At 37.7% G+C, this 12808-nt stretch overlaps 1 protein-coding gene across 1 annotated transcript in view; it reads right to left on the reverse strand.

Moving 5' to 3' along the window:
- EIF5B (eukaryotic translation initiation factor 5B) overlaps positions 1-12808 on the reverse strand; it is an 80620-nt gene that overhangs the window by 15626 nt on the left and 52186 nt on the right. The window contains exons 7-10 of the mRNA XM_027842578.1: positions 7921-8019; positions 7402-7485; positions 5652-5726; positions 4220-4515 (exon numbers count right to left, since the gene is read on the reverse strand). Coding sequence (XP_027698379.1) covers positions 4220-4515; positions 5652-5726; positions 7402-7485; positions 7921-8019 — 554 coding nt within the window. The remainder of the gene's footprint in view (positions 1-4219; positions 4516-5651; positions 5727-7401; positions 7486-7920; positions 8020-12808) is intronic.

Consider the following 12808-nt stretch of genomic DNA (forward strand, 5'->3'; position numbering starts at 1 on the left):
GTGTGTGTGTACACGTGTGTGTGTACTATCTGTCTGACCACTCCTCAATCTTCTTTCTTCGCCCTCTTCTCTTCTCCCTCTACACACCTCACTTAGTGATCTCAGCAGCTCCCAAAGACTTAATTATCATCTTTATGCTGACAATTCTCAAATCTACTTATTCAGCCCTAACCTCTCTGCTGACCTGGATCCAGTCTTGCATCTTCACCTATCTTGTGGACACCCCAAACTAGATGCCCTACACACATATTAAATCTCAACATCTCTAAAACTAAATATGTCTCCCAATCCTCCCAGGCCCACAAACTTAAAACCTAGGTGTCATCCTCTATTTGTTGCTCTCTCTCACTAATTACATCCAATCTGCTGCCAAGGCCTATCGATTTTACCTTGGGAATATCTCTGTCTCTAATACTGCCCCCATCCTGCAGCAAGTCATCATCATCTCATGCCTGGACTATTGCAATAGGCTGCTAATAATAAAGTGGTCTGCCAGGCACAGATCTCTTCCTACTATAATCCATATTCCATTCAGCCACTAAAAGGATTTCCCTGAAGTTACAATCTCACCCTATTGCTCCCATATTCAATAAACCAGCGGACTATCACATACATGATAAAAAAAAAAAAGTTTATTTAGCATTCAAAGTCCTTCCTAACCTAAGACCTTTCCAGTCTTTTTACACCTTATCACCGCCCCCACACCCCACACTTTTCAATCCAGAGACACTGGCCTTCTTCCTTGTTGTTCCATTAACAGGATTCTCCATTTCCCTACTGTGCACATTTTCTCTGGCTGTTCTTCATAAATGGAATGTTTTCCCTCATCTCTCCCTATTTATTGGCTTCTCTGGCTTCTTTCAAGTTTCAGCTAAAATCCCACCTTCTACAGGAAGTCTTTCCTAATTCCTATGAATTCTGGTGGGTCCCTCTATTAATTACTTCCCATCTATCCTATTCATAGTTTGCCTGTATTTGTTAGCATACTGACTCTCCCATTAGACTGTGAGATCCTTGAGGAGAAGGACTGATGTCTTTTGCTTTTCTTCAGCACTTACAACAGTTCGTGGCACATAACAGGCAATTAAGAAATGCTTACCAAATAACTGAAATAACTCCAAGTCATTTTTTAGAATGTTTGGACCAATTCACCAACTCCATTGATATATACCTAATTACAGTGTATTAAGTATGGCTGTCTTCAAGCAGTGCAACCAGCATTGCCTATTAACATCCTTTGTCATCTTTATCAATTTCTTAAGTATAAAGTGAAATCTCAGAGTTGACTTTAATCTGCATTTCTGTCAGAAAGTCCATAAATTGTTATTAGTAATTGATGGTAAGGTTCTTAATGGTTAACAGTATTCAGTTCTTCTGATGGGAACTATTCATTCACTGGAAAATGGCTCTTTGTCTTACATATGTGTTAGTTCCCTCTATACATCCTGGATATCAAGCCTTTATTGACAGCTACATGATGCACAGTTTTTTCCTTAAACTGGTATCTTCCCTCCTTACAAAAGCTGCAATAATTTTGATTTTGGTAGTGCAAAAGATTTTCAGTTTCACATAATCAACATTATGGGGCTTTGGGGGGACTGCCTCTATCACTTGTTTGACTATGAATTCTTTCCTCTAGCCATAGCTGTGAAAGCTACTTCAGATGGTTCTTTTCTAAAAATGTTTTTTTACAACTTTCCAGCTATGTGTCAAGGGTCAGCCTCATCTATTTACTGGTAATGCTGTGTATTTTTGTCTCTTGGTTTTACTTGAGACAAAATAACCTTATTATGTGCAGATTCTGTAAAACCTACACATCTCTTCCTAATTCAAAATTTACCTTAGACCTAGCCCTCTCGTCCTGTCGGGTAGTTTAAGTCAAAGTACAAAACACGTAGCCTACACATTGCGGCCTGCAATACTTCCAAGTGTACCCTAAATCAAATTGGGAAATAGTTAACAAGATAAATAAAAATACAAAAGTGTTAAATATGTAGTTTTCTAAGTCAATATGCACCTGTAAGGATCTTTATGTACAGTTTAGCAGCCCTAATTTCTATTTAAGCCATTATTTGGACTGCCTTTTTGCCAGGAAAAGAGATGCTTCGCTGTTCAGTGTGCAAACAATTATGCTAAAACATCAGAGAAGCGAAGCACATGGCACCTCATTACCCTGTAAAACCTGTAAGATTTCTCAGTGCCATTCAGCAGCCTTTGGTCCCCTTTGTTTTGTCCTCTGAGGCCAAGGCTTCATCTCCCTTTTCTTCTAATATATTCTTCTCTAATCAAATCCTCTTGTAGAAAGAAATGTAAGGTTCTGATTTCATGGCTTCCTCCTTTCTCTGAAACATCAAGCTCATAACCCTTCTTTAGGCTTTCTTGTACAGCAAAACCCAAGCACATAAATTACTTGGGGAGAACGTATCTATTTGACAAGAACTGTAAGCAAAACCGGAAAGCTATTTGGCAGTAACTAAGGTTAGATCAACATCTTACTCCATACTCCATAATAACTTCAAAATGGACAGCCAACCAAGTCCTGGGCCTCGCACCATCAATGCACAGATGGGGAAGTTAAGTAATTCTAAGAAAAAATTTTTTTTAAATGCAAGCATATTACTTTGAGATAAAGAAGCAGTAAGTCATGACTTCTTAATGATTTTTCTATGGAAAAACCCTCCAATGGCTTTCCTTAGAATTCCTATAGAGTACTTATAATGTTTTCCAACACGAGGTTCCAGAGGACAAACTGCTGCCAAGCATATGTCATAGGCTGTATAAGCTCTGCGTCACCATAGATAGAATTCTAAGATAGGGAACATCTGAAAAACGCTGATGGCTATTGGGGAGTCAGTAAAGATTAGTATGCTTAAGTTATTTGGACATGTCTGTACAGTAACTCTGCAACAGGAATCTAACAAGCAGGTAATTAAAGGGTCTGCTATACAACCATTATACATATAATTACTCATATACAATCATTAGTCAGCAAGTGTTTATTATGTAGCACTACCTGAAAAGAGCTAGAAGAAATAGGAAGACAGAAAGCAACAGGTGTCAGAAAAGTCAAATCACTACTACTACATTAGCTACTATCTCCTCTCAAACCCTGATGGAATGTTCTAGGAGAAAAGGAGAAATGGGGAGAGAGTAAGGAGAGGGAGGGAGGAAAAGAAAGGACAAAGAACAGGAGAGAGAGAGACAGAGTGAGAGTGAGAGTGAGAGTGAGAGAGACAGAGAGACAGACAAGAGAGACAGACAAACACTGGCAAAGCCACAGAAATTATAAGACATATGGTTCATTCTAAAGGGAATCACCTGTTCGCCCAGTTCTGGAGAAAGGTAAATTTTTATCTAAAGTTTAGAGACTTAGTTGAGAAAGACACTAAAATAAAACACATCGGTGTGAGTTAAGAAGGGAAACAAGATAACCACGATCATAATCAGACCACACGATGAGGATCAGCCTGGAGAAGAAGGGTGATACTGCAGCTGTATTTCCCATCAATGAAGGGTGACCATGTGGAAAAGGGACTAGACTTATGTTGTTAGTCCCAGATAGCAGAACACAAAATAATGTGTTAGGTAAATCCAGGTACAGGGACTTGCTATAATATCAAAGTGCTCTTAGTATCTTTGCTCATAGCTTTTTGCATGACATAAATATATTGGAGAAAGGTGATCCACAAATGCCCCTTCCTGCAATATCATCTCCTCTCCCACACTTCCTTTAAATATCACACAACAAATATAAATCCACAAACAATACTTACAGAACCAAACACTGGTAGGAGGCATGCTTTCAGAATGCCTTTGGATTGTCAATTAAAGTTAATGATGAAATTTTTTAAAACCTTGAAACAGTATTGCCAGATTTTTTCTTTTCTTTTTTGGGGGGCGGGGGGGGGACGGGGGACACAGTCCTGCTCCCCTAACAAAGTCAAAATGCTTAACAATTAAAAGGAGTCACCAGCAGTAAATGATCAGCCTCAAATATGTGATGTTGTTTCAACAGAGCTGGGAAGAAGGCAAAGTCCCGTAAAGAAGGATAACACCAAATATATAAAGTCACCTGGCTCTGAAAGTGTGCAGAAAACAAGAACTCTAAGTAATGAAAGAAAATCCAACCTCCTTTACCAAAAAGAGTAGTATGGACGCCCTTCCGAGCAGAAACGGGGACACAGAGAGTGAGGAGGGGTGAGCAGGAGAGAGATTATACCTCAATTCTCCTCTTTGCTTTGTCATAGGCCCGCTCTTCCTTAGTTCGGTCATCGTCGGAGTCACATTCAGACTCAGAGCTGAGCTCTTTACTTTGCTTTTTGTCTATTGATGGCTTCCCAGGGTCTTTCTCATCTGAAACCTTCTCTTCTTCATCATCACCATCACTTCCATCACTCTCTCCTTCATCTTCCTCATCCTCGCTTTCTTCCTCCTCCTCTTCCTCCTCTTCCTCTTCCTCCTCTTCCTCCTCTTCTCCAGGGTTTTCTTTTACTTCAATATGCACAGTGTTTCTTTCTGTCAAGAAAATATTTTGGTCATTTAAAAAAAGTTGGTTGAGAAACACTTAGTCCCTAGTGAAAAGGTAATTTCATTATTCCAAAACAAAATATTGCACCCAGAACTAATAAGCCACATAGATCAATATTAAATGTTAGAAGGTGTAGAAAGAATCTGGTGCCAAATGACAAGCTAGGAAACCTAAATGGCTTCTAGAGGAAAGGGATGAAACACAGCTAAGGCAAAGAGGTTGTAACCTAAAAAGCTCACATCCTGACCATTCTTTTTCTTCCTGATCTCAGGGCACTTCAAGGGGGGACAGGGAAGGGTAAATTCCTGAGCATACATCTAAATGCCAAATTCTGTTCTCCTAATTTGTCCATTCTTTCACACCTCCGATCTATTTCTCATCCCCAATTCACCCTCAAGACCTCTAACCAGTACCACAGCATCTATCAAAAACAAACTAATAAATCTATTCCTTAACCGGTTTTCATGCACTAGAGGGATTAGCTGTACTAATCACAGTGTTTAATCACAGAGGACAAAACTAGGATCAATAGAAAAAGTCATAAAGAAGAAAATTTAGGATTTAAGATAAATTTCCCAACAAGGAAGAAGGAATTCTGTTTCAGTAGAAGTCTAACAAGATGGCCACAAAGTTCCCTTTTTTTAATTCTGGAATTCTGTGACACTATGAACCCCACTCAAAACTGATCAGGTTCCTGGCCCCAGGCCACCATCAGTGAAATGACTCGGAGTTCTGAAAGTCCTTTCCTAGCAAGTGAGGAGACAGCCAAGAACCCATGTGAGGCCCTGGTAAACTGACAGAGGAAGCATTATGTACTCTACTGCAGTACATGCAGATTTTAGGCTTAATAGGCTTTCATGGACTGGGTTGAGAACAAGTTAGATGATGCTGGCAAACTTTAATATATGCAAATATAGGCAAAGCTTTAATATATGCTCCAACATAAAGCAGGACAGTGGCATTTTAGTAGGAAAAATTGTGGACTGTATTTTCAGTAAAGGACTTACTGCCAATAAACAGACACACACAGGAACGCGTATGTACACATGCATGCATACACACATACACATAAATAAACTCATTAATTTATCTAAGCCTAGAAACATGCACTTTAAAAACCTACCTTTCTCTCTTTCTTCATCACTAGCCATTGCTTCCCAATCATCCAAGCCAGTATCTTCACTTTCTTCTTCCTCTTCTGTAAATTAAAGATTTAATCAAATACGCAGAAACTTAATCATATGAAGATTTTTTAATACAATTAAAATTTTGTTCTATATAAAATAAAAATAAAGTGAAACACATAAGCAACTTATGTGTTTAAAAGCAACTGGAAAATACCTACAAAGCAGAAACTGTTTACAATTTACTTTTAATAGAAATCCAAAATTTTCTCCAATTAAGATATTCTGTATTTTTGCACAGGCATTCCATATTCAAAGTGTAAAAACCAATAATTAAATCTCAACTGAACAGCTAGGTGGTGCGGTAGATAAAGTGTTGGGCCTGGAATCAGGAAGACATCATTCCTAAGTCAAATCTGGTTTGACTCTTATAATCTGTGTGGTCCTGGGCAAGTCACTTAACCCTGTTGGCCTCAGTTTCCACATCTGGAAAACGAGCTGGAGAAGGAAATGGCAAATCACTCCAGTATTTTTGCCAAGAAAACACAAAACGAGGTCATGAAGAGTTGGACCCAACCAAAAAACAACTGAACAAAAAAATCCCAACTATTAGAACTGTGAACTCTGTGCCATCAAATATCACGTACAAATTCATTAAGTGTCCATTTGAAGGAATTCTAGAACTTAATGTGGACTTTCTTTTCAATTCCTGAACTCATACAAAAAGATTTTATTATTAGGATTACAAATTTAGAACCAGAGGGTCCAAGCCCCTTACTTTCCTGTAAAGGCACATGAAACCTAGAGAAGATGCAAACTAATTTGCACAAAATCACTGGGATTTAAACCCAAGTCCACTGACTCCAAATCTAGAGAACTTTCCCGAGTGATGCACTGCTAGGTCAATTAATTATGCCCTACTCTCAATAAAACTTAGTGAAGATAAGTAAGGTACTTTTAGCTAAGATATGGAGATGGATGTGGATGTGGATAAGATATGGAACTGTGTGTTCTTCATTATTAATCTTAAGAATTTGTGTATCCCGGGGGCAACTAGGTGGTGCAGTGGATAGAGCACCTGCCCTGAAGTCAGGAGGACCCGAGTTCAAATCCAGTCTCAGACCAAACACTTGACACGTACTAGCTGTATGACCCTGGTCAAGTCACTTAACCCCAATTGCCTTTAAAAAAAAAAAAAGAATTTGTGTATCTCTTTTTCCTCTCTACTCAGATCAAAAGTACATATTAGGCATATATAAGTTTGCAACAAGGTAAAATATTTTTATCAGCAACCTCTCAAAAATGGTTATACATTAAGTTACACATTTTAAACACATTTGTCCCATTTACGGGGCTAGATGCAAAGTAGTAGGACTTTTGAAAATTCTCTTCTGAAAAAGTCCAAAATTCCTTTTGAAGGCTTTTGTTAATTTGGCTTCAAAATTATTTCCATGGTTTTTAAATTAGAATTTCATGTCTTCTAGTTACCCCCAGTAAGATTTCGGGCTTCCAAAAAAAAAAAAATCAACAGATGAATCTGAATGCCTACCAGTGCAGTGAAACTGGGAGAAAAAAGGTACACAGAAAAGCAGGAAAAAAGAAGAAAAGTGAATAACTGGTACTTTTACCATCAAACATAAAAAGTCTACTTGTTTTTTTAAACAAGGACGGAACAAAGTGTTATGGAATATCTGTCCTCTTCATTCAAGAGTGAGATCCCTCCAGCTGTCTCTCACTCATGCTACTGACCTGGTTCTACAAGAGGCAGGGACTCTTCTTTTTCTGGAATAGCTTGTTCTGTAACTTCTACTGGAAGACTCACTTCTATTGTTTCTAATGAAAACAGGAAATAAAACAAACAAATATTTACTTTACTAAGGTACAAGGTATTTCCATCAATTCTCTTACAACTGGAAAAATATTGCTAAATATAAAGTAAAAAAGTAAAAAGCACCAGAATTCTAATGACAAAACAAACATATTCAATATATTCCTATTCAAACTTTTTCTTCTTAAGTTATAACTGAGATTAGAAATAAAAATATAGAAAAAAATAGAAATAATAAATAATAAATAAGATATAATTGAGGTTAGAAAAGGGACAAAGGATGAGAATTTTACTTTTTGTACTTTCAGTTTCTAATGACAAACAACTTTTTTTTTTAAAAAAGCTGAAAGTCACAATAGAATTGTGTCTGACTTCAGATTAGGCCAAGAAATTGAAGGTGAACAAAACTTTTAAGGCTAGAATCTAGTTAGAATGCTAACCTTCTTTATTTTCTTGTTGTGGCTGTGGTTTTTTCCTCTTTTTATCTTCATATATTGGCCTCTTCTTTGGCAAAGAATCTTTAGATGGCACTTCAACACCTAAAAGGGTAAAAGACAAAAAAAGATTAAATGACAGCTTTTTGACATAGATAAAATCTTTTTTTCCAGGGCTTTCTATCCTTTTTCATTCTTTAGAATATAAGTCTATATGTTAAAATTTCCCAATGTTTTTGGGGTGAAGGGGAGAGATTCTATTTTATGGCAATAATAAAAACACAAACGAGAAACAGAAATGAGAAACAAAGAAAGAGAAAGGTGGGAGAAATTTAAAAAAGAAAAGATGTCAACTTATGACACAGAAGCTACACCAAAAAAACCTGTCGGCCCACAACGGAAGTAAAAGTATTATCTTCACTGTGACTATTAAAGTCTATGAAAAACATAACAGCCTCTCCCCCCCAAGCTTGGACAACAATTATCACCACAAACTCCAAATATGGACAAAGTAGAGAACCTAAACAAAGTTCAACTGAGAGAGTCCTGAGACTTCTGCCAAAACTAGATATTTAGACCAAGCCCAGATCTCCTCCATCTTAAAACAATATGGCTCAAATAAAATAAAAAGGAAAGGAAAGATACAATAAAGAAAAAAGAGGAAAGAAACCTTTACAAAAAGAGAAAAAAAAATAGGTTTAATATTAACGTATATCTAGAGCTTATATCAAATTGCACACCGTTGTGGGGTGGGTGAAGGGGAGAGATAGAGAGAAAATCTGGAACTCAAAATTTTATGGAAGTGAATGTTGAAAACTAAAAATAAATAATTTTTTAAAAAGAGAGAGAAAAGCCCACAGGAAAACAAATAAAATAGATAAAATCTCCACAACAAAAGGACCACACCAAGAACTATATATCTACAAGAACTTCCAGAGTAGTTTAGAATCACAGTAAGAGATATGAAGGAAAACTTGGAAATAAGACAAACTCTAAAATTAGACAAGCACGAAAATTAAAAGAGTAGGTGACATAATGGAAAATCTTAATGAAACAGTAGACTCCCAGAAGGAGAGTGACTCAAGCAAATAAAATGTGCAGAGATGGAATACAGTAAAATTTAATGGTAAGACTGGAAGATCTCAGCTCTCTACAAAAACAAGACATGGCACTTAAGAGTCCAGTAAGACAGTGAGTTGTCACTCAGAAAACACAAAAACTCTAGGAAAACACTCAAGAAAACTGCCAAAAAATTTTCAATAGAGGGGGCAGAGTACAAATCAACAGTCTTCAGGTTCAGATGAAGAACACCAATTTTATTTAACTCTCCTCAAAAACATAGGTATCAAGTGACAAGGCTTCAATCAAGATAGTCCCTTTCAAGAAGTCTGTGAAGAGATGATGAAGAAAAAACTACGTGGAACCCCTGGCATGCTAATTGATTAATCAGTTCAAATTTAAAAAAGGAAATATAGAATTGAAGGTAACTAAAGGATAACTCGATATTAACATAAGAACTTTAGATGATTTAAGTAACTTTTGTTATAAGGATTATTAAAAAGAACACTAACAACCAAAGACTAGGCATGGGGAAAAGTCCCTTGAAAGGGATCAATTAAAATCATCCAGAGCACTGAATGTAATGTTTCTTTGAAATCAGATACCACACGAGGAAAAAGGATAGGAGAAATTTCTAAACCAGATTTTTATCTGAAATAAGGCAAAAACAAATACAAAAAATTAAAGGAAAAAATTAGTTGTATAAAAGCAGAATCCCTGGACTTGTCTTTGGTATGGGCAGAGGTTGAATGGTTGAGATTGATTTGGTACAAAATAATAAAAGATACTATTTATCAAGCTTATGATGTGTGCAGGAATAAGACTGAGCTGTTTAATAGAACAAACAGTATAATAGCTTGCATTGAGAAGAGTAAAATATAATAATAGGATCTAATGGAGGAAAAAAAGACCAAATATAAGAATTCTATCATAAATGTTAACGTGTCAAATTCACCAATAAAAAGAATAAACTGCAGAAGGGTACAAAAACCAAACACCCTCAAATTTGTTAAGACATATAAAATATAGATTAAAGCAGATGGATTTAATTTAAAGGCTGGAATAAACCCTATTATGCAAAATAAATTCTGAAAAGCAAAATTGTAATCATGATTTATGATAATGCAATTAGCCACATAGACAAAACACTGAGAGACTGGTTGAGAAACTATGTGGTGATCAAAGGCACCAAAGATAATGAAAAGTCACTATTAAATATATAAGCATCAAATGGTACAGCAATTAAATTCTTAGCAGAAAAGCAAACTTCAATAAAAAAAGTCATAGAAAAATAAGATACTAATTTTAGACCACCTTAGCATTCCTATGCCAGACTCCACAAATCCAGAAGGAAGATAAAGAAGCAACTTATAAACCTGAGCAAATTTTGGGAAAACAGATTTCAGAGACACAAAGATTTGAATAGCAACCCTAGGTAAGATATGTATGTATGATTATTTGTCAGTTTCAAGAGACTAAGAAAAACTGATCACATGCTAGAGAACAAATTATCTCAAACAAATAAAAGCACAAACCATAAATACTTTACAAACCATACCCTACTTAATCTATAATTTTAATGATTTGTATATTCCTTCCAAGACTGAAGACTGCGATCGTCCATGTCTGCTCAGCTTGTATGACTGCTATCTATCTGTGCTCAGAAGTGTGCCATGCAGGGTCTACCCATATGCTAAATTACTTCTTCATGTGTTCAACTTCAATCCTCTAAAGAGTGTAGCATTCTATGACTTACAGTCATACTGCACTACCAAAAGAATACTGGTTTAAAAAGATGGGCCTTTCGTTCAAGCTTGGTATCATTAAAAGAGCTCTGCAATTTCTTAAAGGCAACCCTCTCTTCTCTTTCTTCAATTCTGAGCTCAACTGTTCACTGTCCATTTGGAGTGTTTTCCCAGGATTTTTATGTACACAAACTGAAACAAGGAATTTGTGGAAATTTTTATGTGGAAAGATAGTGAATAAAAGGGCTCTCAGTTTCTGCTGAGTGGTAACATAGTTGGAATACAGCCAATATAACTATCACATCTGAGCCAACTCCTGGCTTAAATCTGGCTGACAAGTTGAGCCTCCTTAACTGCTTGGAAACCAAAGGATTTTCTAGGATGTACATCAAGGAGTGATCTACACATAACGAACCATCCTAATTAGATTCGTCTAAGTCTTTATCAGGTTGGAGCCAGTGATGCTACAAGAATTAGCTCTACCAGGACTTTCCACTATTGGGTGTGTGTAGTATTCAGGAGGACTAGCACCTCTCCCGGGGATTTGCTAAGCCCTTTTCAGGACTGCTTATCACCTTTGGTGTCAATCTGATTCACTCTACCTGTGGTTCCAAGAAGCTGTAGCATGCACAGCGACTTACATCATGGGTAAACTTTCTTGGCGGATGGACTAAACCAGGTTGAGGGTAACCAATGGGCCTCAAACCTGTCAGTGAGTCAAAAGGATGTGTACCCTAAGCATGTGAAGACTTCCCCAGGCAAAAAAGGCAGATGAAAACAATTTGTTCCAATGGCCAAGAAGGCAGCTGAAGTAAGTGCCTGGAGCACAAGATGCAGCACAAGAACAGCACAACTTGGGGCAGAGCCAAGATGGCGGAGTAAAAGCAGTGACTTGCTTGAGCTCTCCCCCAAACCCCTCCAAATACCTGTAAAAAATGACTCTAAACAAATTCTAAAGCAGCAAAACCCACAAAAAGACAGAGTGAAACAAATTTTCGGCCCAAGATAACCTGGATGGTTGATTAGAAAGGTCTATGGTGCCAGGCTGGGAAAGGAACACAGGTCAGCATGGGCGCACATACAAAACAGGCCTCAGTGAACCTGGAGCAGGCCTTAGAGGACTGAATCATGGGCAGCTGTGGCGGTTTTAAGACTTCTTAACCCATGAACACCAAAAACAACCTAGAAGGTCAGTAGGAAAAGTCTGTGACTACAGTGCGAGAGAACCTCAGTCCCAGCCCCACTCCTGGCTTCAACTCCAGGACGGCAGCTGCTTCTGGAGCTTCCAGCCCACAGACTGAGGGGGAATCGAGTAGCTGATCAGAAGGGGATTACAGGGATCTCTTTGCTGGTGCTGAAGCAGGATTCTTTTGCTTTGCCTGTGCTTGGATCTGGGTCACAGTCCTGGGTGGTGATCCTGGGGTGAGGAGGAGCACTGGCATGGTACAGCTTGTAGTGGCAGTGGAGAGGGAATCCTCCTCACAGTTCCAAGGCAGAAAAGAGTGCTTGTGGTCACTCACAGACCAGAGCACAGGCCAGGAAAGGAGTGAACACCTCACCCTTGATCATACCACTGTGGAATAACTAAAAACTTACAGGTCCCTAGAAATATCTCTGAAAACAGCTGCACAAAAACCCCAAAGCTTGGGACAGTACATTCTCCACACTGGAAGCAGACCCCCTACCTTAACAAAGAGTTTAAAATTCAAGTAATTGGCTGGGATCATGAGCAAACTGCACAAAAAAAGTCAGACCACAGAATCTTTCTATGGTGACAAAGAAGATCAAAACATACAATCAGAAGATGACAACCAAGTCAAAGGTCCTACATCCAAAGCCTCCAAGAAAAATATGAATCAGTCCCAGGCCATAGAAGAGCTCAAAAAGGATTTTGAGAATCAAGTAAGAGAAGTAGAGGGAAAATTGTGAAAAGAAATGACAGTGATGCAAGAAAATCATGAAAAACAAGTCAACAGCATGCTAAAGGAGACCCAAAAAAATGTTTAAGAAAATAACACCTTAAAAAACAGCCTAACCCAAATGGCAAAAGAGATCCAAAAAGCCAATGAAGAGAAGAATGCTCTAAAAAA

This window comes from Vombatus ursinus, unplaced genomic scaffold (genome assembly GCF_900497805.2).
Source record: "Vombatus ursinus unplaced genomic scaffold, bare-nosed wombat genome assembly UNPS02014877.1, whole genome shotgun sequence".
NCBI classification, from domain to species: domain Eukaryota; kingdom Metazoa; phylum Chordata; class Mammalia; order Diprotodontia; family Vombatidae; genus Vombatus; species Vombatus ursinus.